General features: G+C 42.4%; 1 protein-coding gene across 4 annotated transcripts in view; it reads right to left on the bottom strand.

Annotated features, from left to right (window-relative positions):
- Positions 1–15,967, bottom strand: part of LOC142750103 (inositol polyphosphate-5-phosphatase A-like) — a 75,956-nt gene extending 59,989 nt beyond the window's left edge. For all 4 annotated transcript variants that reach the window (XM_075858897.1, XM_075858896.1, XM_075858899.1 and 1 more), the window contains exons 1-5: positions 15,895–15,967; positions 12,118–12,212; positions 7,324–7,365; positions 7,150–7,250; positions 4,498–4,585 (exon numbers count right to left, since the gene is read on the bottom strand). In XM_075858897.1, coding sequence (XP_075715012.1) covers positions 4,498–4,585; positions 7,150–7,250; positions 7,324–7,365; positions 12,118–12,174 — 288 coding nt within the window. In that variant the 5' untranslated portion in view covers positions 12,175–12,212; positions 15,895–15,967. The remainder of the gene's footprint in view (positions 1–4,497; positions 4,586–7,149; positions 7,251–7,323; positions 7,366–12,117; positions 12,213–15,894) is intronic.
- Between the last annotated feature and the right edge of the window lie 4,547 nt (positions 15,968–20,514).

Here is a 20,514-nt window from a genome sequence, read left to right as displayed (position 1 = left end):
CGGGTGCATCGGGGTGGGGGGGTATGGGTGGGGAATGTTGATATGTTTCATGTAAGTGTTTCTCTCAGTGCATGCAATGTTTGTGCTTGTAAGGGATGGAATGCAACTGTATTGTGAAAAATGTAAAATTTGTTTGTTTTAATAAAATGTTACCTGATTTAAAGAAAAACAAATATTTAATTATTTTAACTTTTTAAGATACAGCTACTCTGTTTTCTCTATACAGAGCAGCGGCATGTTTAGCTAAATCCTGTTCCTGTCAATCCCGCGGGACTGACGGGTTCAGTGACAGTGGGTCCTGCGTGTCTCTGACACAAAGGATCCACGTGTAAACTATCACATCTAAGAACTTATATGTGATCGTTTACAGGTGGATCCTGCAGGTCAGAGACAAGCAGGACCCGCTGCGACTGAACCCGTCAGTCCCATGGGACTGACCGATTCAGGTCACAGCAAACGATACATCTACCCTGTATAGAGAATACAGAGCAGCTGTATCTTAAAAAGTAAAAATTATTTTTAATAAAATGTATTTACATCACCTTTCAGAATTAAACTTTCGCCGCGGTACCTCCGGCTAAAATTTGATTTTGCTATGGGAATCTGTGGCCAGCCAAACTATTCCCCTGCAGCGGGCAGACCTACAGCATTTTACACCTATCCACTGGAAAGATGATAAATGCTGGACTGGGGGCTGGAACTCCCATCAATAGCTGGAGCATATGTCAGATACGCTGCGTAAAAAACACGCAGCGTATCCGACCTGGAACCCGCAGCACTCTCTGTCTGAATAACCGCACCACATTGTGGTGCTGTTTTTCGAGCGGAATTTCCGCTGCGGAATGCAGCCCTGGGTTAAAAAAAAGAAAACACCATACTTACCCCCTCCCTCTTCTCTGTGCGTAGTCCGGCCTCCCGGGATGACGTTGCAGGCCATGCGACGCTGCAGCCTGTGATTGGCTGCAGCGGTCACATGGGATGAAATGTCATCCCAGGAGGCCAGACTGGAGGAAGAAGGAGGGCGTTCTGGGTAAGTATGATTTTTTTTTTTCCAGAGTTGCAATTTTTGCGGCGGAATCACTGCGTTTCTGCCACAAAAGTCACTACACTTAATTTTCTGTTGCAGGTTTTGCATCCCCATTGAATTCAGTAGGGAAAACCTGCAACAGGTCAATTTATTAATGTTTATGCTGCATTTTTTTTCTGCAGCGTGGGCATGAGATTTTCAAAATCTCATCCACTTTGCTGCTACTGTAAATGCTGCAGAATTTCCGCACAGAATTCCTTTACGGAAATTTCACAGTGTTTACGTTACGTGAGAAGCTGGCCTTAAGCGTATATATCCACCCTGGAGCCCGCAGGGAATTCCGGCCGAAAAACCACACCAAATTGTGGTGCAGTTTTTCGTCCGGAATGTCCACTGTGGAAAACAGCAAGTAAAAAGAAAAAGCCTATACTTACCCGTAGCCATGGTGACACGTTCCTCTGACGTCCTGCAGCCCGGCCTCCTGGGATGAAATGTCATCCCTGGAGGCCGGGCTGGACCAGTAGCCAAGAGATCTGGGTAAGTATAACTTTTTTTTCCTGAGTTGCGATTTTTGCGGCAGAATCGCAGGTTTTCCGCTGCATAAATTGCAACGTCTGCTATTTGTTGCAGGTTTTTCCTCCCCATTAATTTAAAAAACGCACTGCAGGTCAATTTATGAACGGTTTTTCGGTGAGTTTTATATGCAGCGTGTGGATGAGATTTGTTCACATCTCATCCACTCTCCTGTTACAGTATTACGCTGCAGATTTTCCGCAATAAAATCCGTTGCAGAAAATCCTCAGTATTTACACTACGTGTGCACATACCCTTCAAAGTCTCTGGGGCTAATGGAAACAGCTGAGCACAGCTGGGGTACATAGGACTTATTGATTAACTGTTATTATTTATTTTTTGGGGGGGGTGGAAAAAAAAGCTATTGTACCTTAGTTTTTTTGCATAAAAAATAAATCCATATTCAGCGAGCTCCTAAACGTGCCGTAGCATGCTGGGCTGTCTGCCATCACAGCTATTAAAGACAATTTACCCCTAAAAGTGAAAAGTCCCCAGTTAATATTAGTTATTTCAAGTTCTGTTCAGTTATTTAAAGGTCATATCCAATTTTTGGCAATCTAGGTGACACCAATATGGCTGCCTTTGTGGCACCCAGCTTTCTAAGAGTCCTGAATAGTAAGTTTACTTAGTTGTGGAGCATTATGGGAGCAAATATTTCCATTCAGGATCAAAGTAAAGCTGGATGACAAAAACCTACCCCAAGCATTGACTAGTGGACCTGTTTCTCCTCATGTATATGCACAAGGTTAGGTGAAAAAAATAATCACTGTGCACCACCATGTGGTCTTCAGCAGTATTGCATGGTTTCCTTTTTTATTTTATTCCTTGATTTTTTATTTATTTTGCTATTATGACACTGAGTGCAGTAATAGGAAAATAATTCACAGAACGCCATAGTTTAGCGTGAAAACCAAATCGTAACGGCAAACCAGATCTTTATAGACCGAGAGTGTTGCCATGATAGAAGATGATAGGTATAAATGTACATCACCATGGCAGATGATGGTGCTATATAAAACAATAAGGCTGGGGCTCCACGAAATTGCTTGTAAGTCACAGTAAAATTGTGTATCTACTGACTGCGGTAATCCTGCGATTTTACCATGTCACCCTGGAGCCCTAGTCTAATAATGACAATGATCAGACTGCCTAATTTAGTGAAACTGTCCTAATACACAACTTTTTATTCTTCTAGGATTTAAATAGGAGCTAGTTAACAGGGAAATAATAAAAATTAAGATTATAAAAAAAAAAGGTAAAAGCACCATTAAACTTACAAGGATGCAACATCCGTAAAGAGACAGTTTATAACTTCCCTGTCTCCTACCTAATCTAATAGGCGCTTTGATGTTGATGACTACTTTTTTTTAAAATGTTTATTATTGAGAAAGTTATGAGCATTTTTTGATTTATGCAAATTTTTTTTTAAATGGCCAAATAGCCGTTTTTTTTCTATTCACAAAGTTGTATAGAAAAGTGTATGACACTGACCAATCAGCGTCATACACTTCTCTTCAATCCATTCAGTCACAGCACAGCGTCATCTCGCGAGATCACGCTGCGACGTCACTTCCTCCCGCAGGTCCTTCGCCGGAGCGACGGAAGACTGAACAGACATCGCCTCCAGCCGCTGCAGATTTGGATAAACGTCCTGGCACGTCTGGAGGCGATGTCTGTTCAGTCTTCCGTCGCTCCAGTGAAAGACCTGCGGGAGGAAGTCACGTCACAGCGTGATATCGCGAGATGACGCTGTGCTGTGAATGAAGCTGAAATGGAATGAAGAGAAGTGTATGATGCTGATTGGTCAGCGTCATACACTTTTCTATATAATGCCCACTTGGTGAATAGAAAAAAAACACCCAGTTGGGCATTTAGAAAAAATTTGCATAAATCGAAAAATGTTCATAACTTGGTCAATAATAAACGTTTTTGAATAAAACCAAAAACGGTAGTTACCTACATCAAAGCGCCTATTAGATTAAGTAGGAGATAGGGAAGTTATAAACTGGTGACAGAGCCCCTTTAAAGTGAAAATGAAGGAGATTGGCAGAAATCTTATTCTTCCGTAGAAGTGTTTGGGGCATGAGCTGGGATTTTCAAACTGGAATATCACTCACTCCCTAAAGCGACCTATCAGATCACTGCTTTTATTTTCCATGGGACCCCTAAAAAAATTAGTTGGAGTCTGATTGGTTAATATGGATAATTGCGCTATACTTCTCCCTTATACTAGCCTTGATAAATTACCCCCCATATATTCCTGTGGGGCATTACTGCCAAGCGATCAGTCAGTCTATGTCTGCCATTTTTGTACATCATCTTTCTTCGGACATGGCAAGTAGGCAGAGGTGAACGTGAGGTATATGTGAAATGTTGCATTACATATAAACTCATCAACTGTACTTGTTAAACATAAAACTACCTAAAACGTTGTCTCTATAAAGGGGTTTTCCATCTAAATGTATTTTTACAAAAATCGGATTAACATGGCAGTAAAAGACGGTGATATCTGAGTTTTTAGTACTGTAAGGCCTCTTTGCCCCTCCTCTTCCCTTAGTTCGATGTCAATTCAGCCCTGTGCTAAAGACTAAAGTAATCAGAGACAGGCTGGTTGTTAGGAACTCCCTGCCTGACAACCCCATATAAAAGGCTGTGGTTGTTAAGCAGTTTATCCCTAGCAACCAGTCTGTCTAAAATGATTCTAGTGCAGATCATAGCTAGATTGGCACTGTGTATATAAGGTACAAGTTTCTCGTCAGCAGTCACACCGTACAATCCCTACCTGCAGTAGTAATCAGATTTTTAGGCGGAGAACCTCTTTAAATAACAGAACCCAGGGCATGTGTCTAGTTTGACAATACAGTGAACACATCTTTGGTTAAGCGTAGTTTACTCACTGTGAACCTCTCCGACTGTGTGAAGTCTTTGTCTATAAAGGTCTGGACACAATTATACTGGGACATCTCTTCACTCCGCATTAGCCTCCTGCAACATCAGCCATTTTTAGTACAATCTTTACACAAACAGGCCAGGTAATATAATCACTGGAACATAATCTGGATAATAGCTGTAATCTGAGCTGTATTATGGTCGTACACTAGAGATTTTGGAAGTCCGAAAAGGATTCAGAACATTTTCTGGAGAACGTCGATAACTTTTCGTTAAACACGAACTAGGGGGCAGTAGCTGACAAAAATCTGTGGAAAAGTTGATCTGCCATATTGGATTTTTTCGGTCATTGTCGGGTGCAGTCCTATAAAGTCGTTCATGACAACCGAAAGATCTGCATCCCATCTATAGAAGTCCAGGTCACAGATCAAGGCAGATATTGATCGTCGATTTGTCATTTTAATGTACGGTGTTATCGTCCAGAGCGACAACCATCACAGACCGACCATGAACAATACGTCATTCAGTAGATGGCGACCGTCTGAAACTCCTAATGTATGGCTAGCTAAAATAGGGCCTGTCACCACTCCTGACAAATATTTATGTAATATAAATAATCTGGAACATATTTACTTAGAACTCTACGTTGTGCCGTTCCTCTGTTATTCCTCCTGATGAATAAATTGATAACTTGGCGTTATCACTCCCCTTGACAAATAGGTGTCTCTCTAAACAGTCGTACTCTGTCAACACTGATTGGACAGCGTCAGACTGTGTAGGGACACACCCGAAACAGGTAACGCCCATTTATTCATGCATTTCTAAGAGCAATAACAGAGGAGCGGTGCAACGTAGAGTTCTAAGAAAAATTGCTCCAGAATTGTTATCTTATGGGTAATACTATTGCTTACTAAAACAGACATGCCCGGTGAGTTTTTTTGCAGGCAGATTTTGACCTGCCTGCAATTTCTTGCCGTGATTTTCGCAGGGTTTTTCACTGCATTTTTCACCCGCGACCATTGAACGCTGCAAAAAAAAAACTTTCTCTGCCTCTCATTGATTTCAATGGGAGATCAGACGTGTAACCGCAGCAAGAAAGAGCATGCCGCCTTTTTTACCGCAAGCGGCTAAAAGCCACCGTGGAAAAAAACCGCCTCCGCTTCCCATTATAATCAATGGGAGGCGGATTTGGATGTTTTTTGGCGTTGATTCCGAAACGGTTTGTGCTTCAAAATCAGCGTAAAAAAAAACTGTGTGAACTGGGCCTTATTTCTTCCTAGTATAGCAAGTAACTTCAAAAAAAGGATATGTCGCATACATTTCTGTACATCTTGTTGATATAAACATTTTATTGCAACATTTTCAGTAAAATTTTCATTAACAATCTACTTGATTTAAAAAAAAATGTGAAAACCTTTGCTTTAATATCCTACTTCTATGCGGAGATATGATTGATTGAAGTTACAGGCCCAAAGCCTGAGGCTGCACTACGGAGAGAATCAGATGACATCTTGCCCCCTTTTGATTTAGGTCAGGTGCTGTGTTGTCATGGAGACCTTGTGTGGATTCGAATCACCAAATACATCAATGTCTTCACATATACATACATCGCCGCCACTATTCATGACTGATAGGAAGTAAATATTGATGGAATTGGTGGTTTCTCCATGACGATACTGCAGGAAATAGCATGGGACATGATGTCTTTAGAATTTGTTCTAATTTACGAAAAGTTCATCAATTTGTATCACTTAGCAGCACCAGTAAAATGAACATCACGTGCGCCTATATTGATATCTGTTCCCCAAAGATTATTGCCATTAAATGTTGGGGCTCATGCCCCTGGTATTGTACGGAGCCCTGATAGGGATTCTATAGATGTGGATGACTGTACCCCTAAATGCCTCCTATTTCTAATGGAGACATATGGGGGACTTTTCTGTCAAATTAATTTGACATAGAAAATATTGTGGCATGTTCCATTGGACTCGGACATACAGAGCTGTAAAGAAGCATTGCCTCTAGTGAAGAATATATATATATATACACACACACACACACACACACACACACACACACACACGCGGAGTCCGAAGGAGCCTGTGTGGAAGTGTACTGAGGCTGTACAGGCTGCGTGCCAATGTTCACATCTGCGCTGGAGGGTCTGTCTGGAGACTCCATTGCCGTTTCCGTAAAAAATGACAGAAAAATGTTAGACACCATGACAGAAACCAGACAGAACCCATTAAAGTCAATGTGGTCTGTCGGGCGTCGTTGGAGTACGTCATGTGACGGATCCGGAATCGCCGTTATTTTACTTTTTCTGTTCCTATGACAGGACAGAAAGATGGTAACAGATATGCAAATGTGAACAGAGCCAAGCCGGCACTCTACTCTGCTGGCAATATTGTTTGTGAGGGGCTGTTTTGGGAACAAACCCCGCTGACACTGATCACTCTGACAGAGCGGTTGTGTGGGCGGAGCCTGTAATTAAAGGCGGGGTTTACATACGAAAACATTTCTGCAGCGCGAAAGGCAAAATCTTGAATCTGCCTGTATTTTGTTCTTAAAGGCAGGCAAGTATGCTGTAATATCCCTGCAGAACTGGGCACATATGTCATTTTTGGAGTCTAGGACTCATGTAGTTTATGTCTTTTTACCTGATGAAGTTTTCAGCATACCCCATGTTCTCCTGATAATTTTTGCCCCCAAATTCCTGCAGATGAAGGGCGATAAAAGCGGACTGGTGGTCCTGCACCGTCTGACAAGACACAATGATGATAATGAATGGGCAAGGAGCGGTCTATAGAACTGTCCGGTTAATGTCGTATTACCTTATAGAATTCTTGAAGCCAGCTTTTCTCAATTTCTTCAGGCTGTCGGGAAAAAAATAAAATAAATTTACGTCAACTTGTGTAGTAACTCTACTAAACACCCAAATATTCAGGTTTATCTGCAGTTAACCCCAATATTTCTGTCCTCCTCCTCCCCCATGTCACCCTTATGGGGGTTTCCAAAGATGAGATATGCGTAGTTGTTTGACAGGGTTTATAAACTTTTTGTAGATACGCAATTTATTTTTTATAGGGAAAGAAAGACCCTTGTGACTACTAATGAACACCAGCTTTCCAATGTGATGTTCCTGTCAAACAACAGAATATATCTCAGATTTCTTTGTGTGTGACTTTGAAGGTAAGAAGAGTTAACAGCAGTCAAAATAAAGTTTCTAGGTCTTGGTGAGATTTATGAGGTTTTCTGAGTAAAAATGGCAATTGACTTTTACTAATAGATTACAATACTGTCAAATTCAGCACCTAGTAGTCCGGCACTTTTGTTCGTATGGCATTAAAGTGGACCTGGCCATATAAGTTGAACCGGTTTACTGATCTGCATAGCGCTGTCTCCCTGATTCCATCGCTGTTTTCACATGTATTATATTACAATTTAGCCCTAATCACTCTGGACTATAAAAGGGGCCCTGCCCTTTCACTCCCTGCCTGAGTGTTGTTTCTAATTCCCATGTTAGTCTTAGCAAATGGTCCCTCAGTGGTTTCCTGTTCCCAAGTGTTCCCGTGCCTTACTACCTGTTCCTGTATCCCGTGCTGTATTGGTTCCTGAGCCCTATCAAGTGTTGAAGTCGTGTTCTGTCATCGGTCACGCCTGCTGTCGTACACCACGCCTGGTGTCATCTGCCACGTCTGATACCCTCCGCCACGTGTGGCATCTTCTGCCGGCTGAAGTTCCATCTGTGCCTAGCCACTGTGACTGTCTGCACTATTCAGGTACCCTTGTGCTGGACTATTTATTGGGTACTCTGTTGTTGGCCAGCTACCTCCCCGCTACGGCAGTGCGGCCTAGTGGGTCCACATACCCACAGAACGTGACAGTCAGCATTAGAGGCAGGGAAGGTTGCTCCACCCCGTTGGCTAAATACTGCAAATTAGAATATAGGAAGCCAACACAACAGAGGGCCAAATCTCTGGAACGAGATATGGGAAAAAAGAAAAATAGCGCTGGAATTAGGAAGACGGCGCTATTCAGGTCAGTAAACCAGTTCAACTTATATGACCTTCTCCTTAACCTAAATACAGAAGTGAAATTGCCAGGCGTATATAATACATAGATGGGCTGGGACTGTTAAAGAACAAACCAATCCACTCCGCAGCACTGCACTCTGACTCTATGATGTCTATATGGACAGAGATTGTTCTGAATGGACACCCCCTCTACATATGTTCAACAATTTTTTGTTTACATACTTAGTATACCTATTAAAGGGGTTGTGCAGGATTAGAAAAATATAGCTGCTTTCTTCCAGAAACAGTGCCTCTCCTGTCCACAGGTTGTGTGTGGTATTGCAGTTCAATCCCATTAATTTCACTAGAGCTGAGCTGCAATACCAGACACAACCCATGGACACATGTGGCGCTGTTTCTAAAAGGAAGTAGCCATATTATTTTTATCCTGGACACATTGGGGAGACTCGCAAAATGAATGTAATAACCACAATCACATTTATTATTCTAATAATTAACATTAATAATCATAATATATAAACCCAGGCTAAGATGACGTTCCTGGTCCACCTGCTTCATTCATCAAATATATTCTAGTACCCAAATATTTCCCTTGAAGCAAATCCCTTGCTTTTCAACCGTGACAGCAGTAGAAAAATATTTGTATGATTTTTGCATGTTTGTTTTATGCTTTTATAGACAAATTATGGGCGTGAGGTGCAAAAATATATATATTAAAAAAAAAATCTAATTCTGCACTTACGTAAAAGGTAAAATCTATGCTTGGAATAGCAGGTAACATCCCTATTCTTGGGGTAAAGTAAATGCCCCGATAACCTTCCCCTAAAATCACTGCACTGAATAACAATGGTGAAAATATTGTTGAAGATGGTTGTATATTAGTAAGAGGCGTCCAATTTTACCCCCCCCCCCAGAAACATCGACACTCTTGTCCATGGGCTTTGCTTGTTAATACAGCTCAGCACTATACAAATGAATGCTGCAATACCAGACACGACCCATGGAGGAGGCTGTTTCTGGGAGGAAAACTCTATAGGAATACAAAATCTGTAATAGGGCCCCCCGTCTATTATGTGCCATTCATAACATTGATGGTTGCCTTTTGCCCCCCTCAGTCACAAGTGCCTAGGAGCGAATTCGACCTCTGCACCCCCTATAGCTACACAGGCTGAATTCATGGGTTAATGTCAGAGAATTTGGATTCCTGCAAGTTATAATTTAATTCTTCCTACAGCTAAACGGCAAGAACTGTGGCGAAATGGAAATGGTCCTAGATCTACTTCTATATAAAAACACAATAGTGGTACTGCATGTAAAAACCACAACCACATTTTTTTAAAATGCGGTTTTCCCTATCGAAGTCAATAGGGGGAAAAATGGTAAAAAAAACATTGCAAAAAGAAACAAAAACAAGCCCTAATAAACATGCGGTCAATGAGAGGATACGTGTGCAAAATGGATTTTAAAAAAAATGCTTACAAATCCGTATCAGTCCCATTTACCTCAGGGCTTGTTTAGACGAACGTGTAATACGTCCGTGCGACGCGCAATACGTCCGTGCAACGCGCGCGATTTTCACGCGTGTCGTACGGACCTATGTTAGTCTATGGGGCCGTGCAGACAGTCCGTGATTTTTACGCTGCGTGAGTCCGTTGCGAAAAACTCACGACATGTCCTATATTTGTGCGTTGTTCGCACATCACGCACCCATTGAAGTCAATGGGTGCGTGAAAATCACGCATGCCACACGGAAGCACTTCCGTGGGACGAGCGTGATTCGCGCAACAGCTGTCAAACTATGAATGTAAACAGAAAAGCACCACGTTTACAAACATCCAAACGGAGTGTCATAATGATGGCGGCTGCGCGAAAATCACGCAGCCAGGCATCATACGGGGCTGACACACAGAGCTGTTAAGTGCCTTTTGCGCACGCAAAACGCAGCGTTTTTTCCGTAATGGACGGAACGTATTTCGGCCGCAAGTCCCGGACCGGACACAGTGCAGGGAGCCGGGCTCCTAACATCATAGTTATGTACGACGCTAGGAGTCTCGGCCTTGCTGCAGGACAACTGTCCCGTACTGGAATCATGATTAGTTATGTACGACGCTAGGAGTCCCTGCCTCTCCGGGGAACTACTGTCCCGTACTGAAAACATGATTACAGTACAGGACAGTTGTCCGGCAGCGAGGCAGGGACTCCTAGCGTCGTACATAACTATAATGCTAGGAGCCCGGCTCCCTGCACTGTGTAATGACTTCGTGTGAACATACCCTTACAGAGCTCTAAATTCCCTGCAAAGACATAGATTAAAAAAAACAAAACATACTGGCTGCCACTAGGGGGAGTATAGAAGCTTCCTGCATACATTAAACTAAATAATAATATAGTATTCAGTAAGCTCCTCAGCTCCACCTAGTGGTGGCTGCAAGCATCAAGAATGTTATCCTCTATATTTATGTCTATACAGAGGATTTGAAGCTAAGGATCAGAAAATCAAAGCTCTGACCGATATAAAGATATATTAGGAAATTAATGGTGATGAATAAAGTGGATGTCCACATGATGAAAAAAAGTGGATGTCCACTTTAAAGAGGCTCTGTCACCAGATTTTGCAACCCCTATCTGCTATTGCAGCAGATCGGCGCTGCAATGTAGATTACAGTAACGTTTTTATTTTAAAAAAACGAGCATTTTTGGCCAAGTTATGACCATTTTTGTATTTATGCAAATGAGGCTTGCAAAAGTACAACTGGGCGTGTTTAAAAGTAAAAGTACAACTGGGCGTGTTTAAAGTAAAAGTCCAACTGGGCGTGTATTATGTGCGTACATCGGGGCGTTTTTACCTGGGGCAGGAAGTGAGTGACGTCACAGCGTGATCTCTCGAGAACACGCTGTGTCTGCACTGCCAGAAGCTGGGCGTTCTGAAGAGAAGTGGATGATACTTCTCGTCAGAACGCCCAGCTAGTAAAAGTAGTAAAAACGCCCCGATGTACGCACATAATACACGCCCAGTTGGACTTTTACTTTAAACACGCCCACTTGGACTTTTGCAAGCCTCATTTGCATAAATACAAAAATGGTCATAACTTGGCCAAAAATGCGCGTTTTTTAAAAATAAAAACGTTACTCTTATCTACATTGCAGCGCCTATCTGCTGCAATAGCAGATAGGGGTTGCAAAATCTGGTGACAGAGCCTCTTTAAGATAAAAACTTGAATAATCTGAGACAGACTGGTTGCTGGTAAACTACTGCAGTTGTTAGGGAGTGAATCCTTAGAAACTAGTTTGTTTTAAAGGACTCGGCTTGTTCAGCTAAAAGCTGGATTGGTGGTGCATTGATAGTTTGGTAGTAGTCAAGCTTAACAATACCCCACCTTACCCTGCGTGATTTTTCGAAAATTAAATTGAGGTGGAGAACCCCTTTAAATGATGGAATGCTATTAATACACATGCAACAAAATTAGCACGAATGATTAAACGGTAAAAGGGATGAAAAACAAAGCAGAGAAAATAAACATTTTATATATATATATATATATATATATATATATATATATATATATATATATATATATACACCAAACTTACCTCATCACACACAGAGCCAATATTGGCCGTGATGAGCAGGACTCCAAGGTTCTCCATGACAGAGCTCGCAGACCGCTAGGCACAGGTGACAGATACTGTGAGACCAAGATTTCGAGGTACAGGGACAAAAACAAATTGAGGTTTAGGACTAAAATGTGAAATTTATAGAAAGCCCAAGGCTCAGGGACTCACAGAGTAAATACAAACAAAGTAGCAGCAAGTAAATCTGCAATTAATGGTTGAGAAGATTTTAAGGAGGCAGAAGAGTAACAGAGATGAATGAGGACAGATTTATAGTCTAAGAAGACTTATGAACTCAATATAAGAGATTGAAGCAAGGGAGCCAGGGAGTGAGACCAAGAATTTACGGGCAAAGACAAACAAGGGGCAAGCAGGTGTCAGGATAGAGGAGGTGAAAGCTTTATAAACACTGCACACAGGTAAATAGTATGCAAAGTGGCACACGGGAGGCACGTCGTTGGCTTTTTATGGTATTAACTTGTCAGCGTCCCTGGTCGGACATCCCATTAATCCAGACTTAGTCAGCGGTACTCTTTACAGATGTTTAGAAATCCCCGGATCTAATACTATTCATTTCTGTCGCCTTTTGCCATTGCACTGATCTCTGCCTTCCTGGCTCAGGTGTGCCAGGTCCGTCCCATCCCACCACTATCCAGTTGTCCCACCCTCTCTGCTGACATACCTGTCCCACCCTCCATACAGTCACAGTCTACTATGCGTTCTCCTCAACCTCCCAGCTTTTCTTTTGTCTGTCCTTGATGTTACCTCAGTGTCAGGTTACACGACGTAGAAGAGGTAAAGCCCTGCTGAGCAGGTTTGACACACATATACCTATTCCAGCTGTCTGTTCTACATCCACTTTTTGAAAAAAAACTCTCCGCTAGAGACGGTCTATCCTACAACTCATCCTGTTTTATGCAACTACAAAACACCCATCAGACACTGCATCTAGCCGTCATGTACTATGAACTTCCTTTTAGCTATTGCAAAATCTAACAGTTGATATTACAGCTCCTTTTGAGCTGTCAGCCTGTCTAAATGTCCATAAACACGGTTTCAGTGTCACCCAAGAAACAAAGCCTAGTAAAGTGACATCACAAACAAGGAAACCCCATTGTGTGATGTCAGCACTAGACTGGCAAAAGGGCAAGGATTATTGTGACGGAGGTTAAACACACTCATGGTCTACGTACAAGGAACATCTAAGTTGTAGAACCAACCTTGGGGTGAAGATGGTCGTGAAAGATTGCAGTTATCTTACTCCACGTCAAGTGTCAAACTTTACCGGCGTGAGCATGTCCACCGCCAAATACATCTTGAGCATCAGACGAACACTGACAGTTTCTCCCACCCCAAGCTCAGAGTTTCCATCACAAAGACCTTATACGAGAAGTCAAAATAGAAGCCACCAATATAGGAATTCTATAACGAAATCTGAAACATCTAGAGACCATGTTCCACATCTTAAAAGAAAGGTGACATTTGAACTGGATAACCTACCGCTTCCAAAGAGGACCCACCTGGATTCAAACACACATGAGAAGGACCAAGAAGAGATGGAGAACAGAACTTCAGAAGAATACCCTAGAAACACACAGACTAGAACCCGAAAAAAAAGGAAGACTAAAGCCTCCTCATCTTATCCCAGAAGCGCAACAACAAAATCACCAGCCACCAGTACCCCCCATAAAGAAGCCCCAAAAATCAATAAACGTGCAATTATCAAGAACAGAAAGAAACTTAAAGCCAGGAACAAGACTACAAGACTACAAAATAAAACCAAGACTCCTGTGAAAAGAAGGGAACAGAAAACATGGAAGGACAATTCTACACAGATGGACAACATGCCAGAGTCTCTTCCAGTAGTCCAAGATGAGGCTGCACTTCCAAGATGGTTAAGGTTTCTCAAACCCTTCTTGGACATAAAATCGAATTTGATTGAGCCCCAAGAAGCATGGAAGTTCACATGGAAGCTAGCGCTGTCCCGTTGAGATGCCAGGGATTATCCTTCTCCTTTAAGGTGATCAGAAGATAATTTAAGGTTTTTAGAAGACCCAAGTTCCTGGTAACTTAATAAATAACGACAGCATGCTATTGTTTTCTTAATTAGGTCCTTGAAACCAGGTAGTAAAAAAAGTTCTCAGAACCAGAACAGTGAAACACAGGGTACCAATGGCTCTGTAGAAGAACAGTAGGCATTCCATGTGCCGCCGCATGGTTTCTTTGCTCGGCCCCGTTTCATGGAGATATGCTATTGCTCTGTAAAACAGAGTCAGATGAGGCATGCACAAGATATGCCATACAGGCCTGATAGGTATGGACCGTCACCTCTTAGGAAAACAGAGTTCTGGTGTGCTGTATCTCTGTGCTATGTGTCCATCCAATTTTATATGGAGGTATTCTCCCCTGGAAGTATCGCAAGGCCCTTGGATTTTTGCCTTGTAGGAATGGCGAGGCTATCTGCCACCGCTACCCCAAAAATGCATGAAAAACCTGAGGATATGCACAGACTTTTTGACTGCTGCATGTGATTTATTGTCAAGCAACAAAATATGAGAAAGACATACACTGAATGGCCACTTTATTAGAGACACCCATCTAGTAACGTGTTGAACCTCTTTTCAGAAGACCCAGGGTGTGCAATGAAAACATTCCCCACCCCATTACTCCACCAGCCTGAACTGTTCACACCAGACAGGAAGGGTTTATTGATTCATGCTGCTTGCTCCAAATTCGGACCCTCCCATCAGCACGGTGCCACACAAATCTGGATTAATCTGACCAGGCGATGTTTTTCCACTGGTCAGTGATCCAATTTTTGCAATCTTTTTCCCACAGGGGTCTTGACTTTGTTTCCCTTATACAGAAATGGCACTCGAACTAGTTGTCTGCTGCTATAGCCCATTCGTGCTAAGGAACGATGAGTTCGGACGCGTCAGTGGTAGCGCCAGCATTGTATTCGGCTGCAACTTCCTTGACTGTGCACCTCCTGTCAGAATGATTCTGGATATCCTCCTCTAACCCCTTTTCGTCGACGAGTTGTTGACGTCCACAGACTCCCCTTTGGCTGGATGTTTTTCCTCAATCACACTATTCTCAGTATACTCATGACACCGTTGCACGAGAAAACCCCACACGGTTGGCAATTTTTTAAATATTGGCCCCAGGTAGCCAAGCTCTGATGACCATACCTCATTCTAAGTCACCCAGATTATTAGATTTTCCAATTTTAATGTGGATTCACACAAACTGATCCATGGAAACCGTACGCTCTTGATTTTATGTTGCACTCCGGGTCACGCGTATTTTCAATACAGTGAAGCTCCAATCATTAAAGGGCAGTGGCCATTCAGTGTATAAGGATTACTAGTCTGTATACAACCCCATCAGATAGGGAGTCCTTCACAGTGGGGAATATCTAGTACTTCCCGATGTGTCTCATGAATGACCGAAGTCTAGACATTTCTAACTCTGAAGCTATTCCTGTGCCATATGTACGTGACCCACCTCTTACTTTATACAAATGCTAAATTATGTCTTCCCAAATAGTAATAAACGCACAATGCAGCCCGCCATAGTCCTCTCTGTTATACCAGAGAAATTCAGTTATGATCAAGAACATTTAGCTGCCGTTGCTTTATTTGGACATTCCTTCAGACACAGAGTTGCCCGCAGCCATCCCAAGCTGGCCTTCTAACGCCTTCAACCCCCATCATGTGGCGGCCCCCCCTCCATACAGAGGAATGCTATACATACCGTAATTTACTGTAACAATGAGCCAAACTTCCTGTTCTCTCCACATTTATTTTGTCTCATGACGAAGGTGACGGGGGGGGGGGCTGGGAGATTCATTTATAACAGAAAGCCTGTATTTCCTGTCCTTGAAAGAGCAGGAAGGAGTTAACCCCTGTAGGCCCACTGTCCTCATCAGTACGGGAAACATTTTATGTATGGGCACATATATCTCATATCGCTATCTATAACTCATTTTGAAATTGTGTTATTTGTGGTTTTACACACAGTACAACTTCAGGTACACCTACTACATTACCTAACATCTATCCAATTATCTACAGGGCCAGTTTTACTAGACCCCCACTTCCCAAGATTGGGAACCCCAGGAACTAAAATTCCCCAGTATTACGTAGCAGCGTATGGTGGTATTGTTTTAATTGAATTGCAGTATCATGTGGTCTCTCTAAGAGAGTATAATTTGGATATTGCATTATATGGTGGTATTATGTGGGCTTTATATGGCACTACATGGTGGTATTCTGTGGGCTTTATATGGCACTATATGGTGGTATTATGTGAGCTTTATATGGCACTACATGGTGGTATTCTGTGGGCTTTATATGGCACTATATGGTGGTATTATGTGGGCTTTATATGGCAGTACATGGTGGTATTATGTGGGCTTTATATGGCAGTACATGGTGGTATTATGTGGGCTTTATATGGCACTACATGATGGTATTATGTGGGCTTTCTATGGCACTATATGGTGGTATTATGTGGGCTTTCTATGGCACTACATGGTAGTATTATGTGGGCTTTATATGGTACTACATGATGGTATTATGTGGGCTTTATATGGCAGTACATGGTGGTATTATGTGGGCTTTATATGGCACTACATGATGGTGTTATGTGGGCTTTCTATGGCACTAAATGGTGGTATGTGGGCTTTCTATGGCACTATATGGTGGTATTATGTGGGCTTTCTATGGCACTACATGGTGGTATTATGTGGGCTTTATATGGTACTACATGATGGTATTATGTGGGCTTTATATGGCAGTACATGGTGGTATTATGTGGGCTTTATATGGCACTACATGATGGTATTATGTGGGCTTTCTATGGCACTATATGGTGGTATGTGGGCTTTCTGTGGAACTACATGGTGGTATTATGTGGGCTTTATATGGTACTACATGATGGTATTATGTGGGCTTTATATGGCACTATATGGTGGTATTAGGTGGGCTTTATATGGCACTATATGGTGGTTATAAGTGGGCTTTATATGGCACTATATGGTGGTATTATGTGGGCTTTATATGGCACTATATGGTGGTATTATGTGGGCTTTATATGGTACTACATGATGGTATTATGTGGGCTTTATATGGCACTATATGGTGGTATTATGTGGGCTTTCTATGGCACTATATGGTGGTATTATGTGGGCTTTCTATGGCACTACATGGTGGTATTATGTGGGCTTTATATGGTACTACATGATGGTATTATGTGGGCTTTATATGGCACTACATGGTGGTATTATGTCGGCTTTATATGGCACTATATGGTGGTATTATGTGGGCTTTATATGGCACTATATGGTGGTATTATGTGGGCTTTATATGGTACTACATGATGGTATTATGTGGGCTTTATATGGCACTATATGGTGGTATTATGTGGGCTTTTTATGGCACTATATGGTGGTATTATGTGGGCTTTCTATGGCACTACATGGTGGTATTATGTGGGCTTTATATGGTACTACATGATGGTATTATGTGGGCTTTATATGGCACTATATGGTGGTATTATGTGGGCATTATATGGCACTATATCGTGGTATTATGTAGACTTTACAATGTTTTGCGATGACAGATGAAGTGAATAACATTGATTTACTGGTTACAATGCCACCTGTCAGGGGGTGGGATATATCAGGCAGAAAGTGATCAGTCATGTCTTGAAGTTGACGTGTTGGAAGCAGGAAAAATGGGCAAGTATAAGGATCTGAGTGACTATGATAAGGGCCAAATTGTGATGACTAGACGACTGGGTCAGATCATCCCCGAAACGGCAGATTTTGCAGGTTGTACCCGGTATAGAGTGGTTAGTACCTACCAAAAGTGTCCGAGGAAGAACAAACCGTGAACCAGCGACAAGGCTCATCGATGCGTGTGGGGTGTGAAGACCAGCCTGTCTGGTCCGATCCCACAGAAGAGCTACTGTAGTACAAACTGCTTAAAAAAGTTACTAATGGCTACAATACAAAAGGTGTCAGAACACACAGAGCATACTAGGAGAGGAAAATGCACATGTTCAAAATTGCGCGCACCCAAATTAATAAGAAAGGATACGAAAAAACTGGACCGAAAAGACCAAACTTTATTATACACTACATACAAAATATAAAACCATTTAAAAAAAAAAAAAAAAAAAAAAAGAATCAGCAAACCTATAAAAATGAAACCGGAAGCAAACCACAGACAGAAATCTCAAATAGGATTCCAAATGGGACAATATGATCCAATATCAAAAGAATACAATAGCCGTATAAATGTATTATGTGCAACTAGTAAACCTGGAAGGTAACCACATAGGAATATAAAGTGCAAGATAATATTTATACCCCAATGAGAGGAAACTATAGCCACATAAATACGAACCTATCTGCAATAGGCGGGTACAGCACTGACCACACGTCGTCACAAGCAGTACGGTCCTAGGCACAAAAAGCGGATGCTATTGGATCTAGAGAGAAATGATACATGACCCAAATGGGCTGTGGAATAAGGACAGACGGCCCCACGCGTATCCGCTGCCTCTGGGTGCAGCTTCGTCAGGGGTGAACGAAACACACAGTGCATCACAGTTTTCAGCATATGGGGTGGTGCAGCTGCAGATCGGTCACAGTGCCCATGCTGAGCCCTGTCCACCACCAAAAGCGTCTACAATGGTCAACAGAACTGGATTATGGAGCAATGGTACACGGTGGCCTGGTTTAATGAATCACGTTTTTGGTTTTATTACATCATGCGGACGGTCAGGTGTGTCTGCGTCGCTTATCTGGGAAGGAGATGGCACCAGGATGCATTATGGGAAGAAAACAAGCTGGCGGAAGCAGTGTGATGCGATGTTCTGCTGGGAACCCTTGGTCCTGGCATTCAAGTGGAAGTTACTTTGACATGTACCACCTACCTAAACATTGTTGCAGACAAGTGCACACCTTTGTGGTAACGGTATTCTCGAACGGCAGTGCCCTCTCTCATCAGGATAATGCTCCTGCCACATTGCAAACATTGTTCAGGAATGGCCTGAAGAACATGACAAAGAGTTCAAGGCGTTGACTTCACCACCAAATTCCCCAGATCTCAATCTGATCGATCATCTGTGGGATGTGCTGGAAAACCAAGTACGATCCATGGAGGCCGCACCTCACAGCTTACAGACTTAAAGGATCTGCTACGAACGTCTTCATACCAGATACCACAGGAAACCTTCAGAGGTCTTGTGGAGTCCATGTCTCGACGGGTCAGGGCTGTTTTGGCCGCACAAGGGGAACCTACACAATATTAGGCAGATTGTTTTATCGTTATGGCCGATCTGTGTATAGGTATTGCATAGGCTAAAATCAGCAAGTAGAGGGCCCTATTTTGCCTGCCACCCTGGGTCGCATTTTCTATTAAACCAGCCCTGTTCTTCAATCTATCGATCTCATCGAATTTACAAATGTGTATATAGAACATATATTTGACATTTAAATCGTGTCTGTGCAAGTGCAGCTCTACCCAGAGGGTAGGAATATTTTCTGCTCATACATACATTTCCTGTTGTGTATACAGGCAAATCCAGTGGTGGGAAATGCTGGGGTTGTAGTAGCTTTCGGGAAGCAACGAATGCGGACTGGATTTACATTCTAGGAAAAAAATTGAAGTGAGAAGATGTTTACATGAAATTACAGGACCTGTCATATGGGAAGGTTGAAAAAAATGGGAATATTACGCAGCACAGTGCAGTAGTGGGTTACAGCACATGAGTGTGTATAGAGCCTTACAGGACACACACGGAGTCCCTACGGCTTCTCACTATAGAGCCATGTGCACACCATGTAACGCCGTATGGGGCTTCCGTATGTCAATGTATTATTCAGGTAATCTTCCCTACAATGTTTTATCTAATGCGAAGTGGCCCTTTTTTTTCTGTTGCAATCCATATGAATCCGACAGAGGAAATCTCCATATTACATCAGGAGCACATGGAGGTACGGTTTGGCGCCATAGATGTCTGTGTGCGCTGTTATACAACTCGGTAATATGGTTGTATGAAGCTGTATTATGCCCATGTGAATGAACCTTAAAGCCACCATTGGGTCCTTTAGCTGTCCGTCCTCAGATGGAAGATGATTTGCACATGTTCAGACTCGGCGGAACGGTTGTGGAGTCCACCCACATGTAGCAGAATATAGACATGCCGTAGATATTCAAACCCGCAGAATGCCAACTCTATTGCAGAAACCAACTGCAAATTCGTGGCAGAAAAATCTTCGCTACGTCTGGAAATACTCAAAGCGAAATACTACCAGACAAGTCTGACGGCTAACCCTTCTCCATTAATATACAGTTGGCCATG

Source organism: Rhinoderma darwinii, chromosome 3, assembly GCF_050947455.1.
Source record: "Rhinoderma darwinii isolate aRhiDar2 chromosome 3, aRhiDar2.hap1, whole genome shotgun sequence".
Taxonomy (NCBI): Eukaryota; Metazoa; Chordata; class Amphibia; order Anura; family Rhinodermatidae; genus Rhinoderma; species Rhinoderma darwinii.
This window is presented reverse-complemented; position numbering and strand designations above follow the sequence as displayed.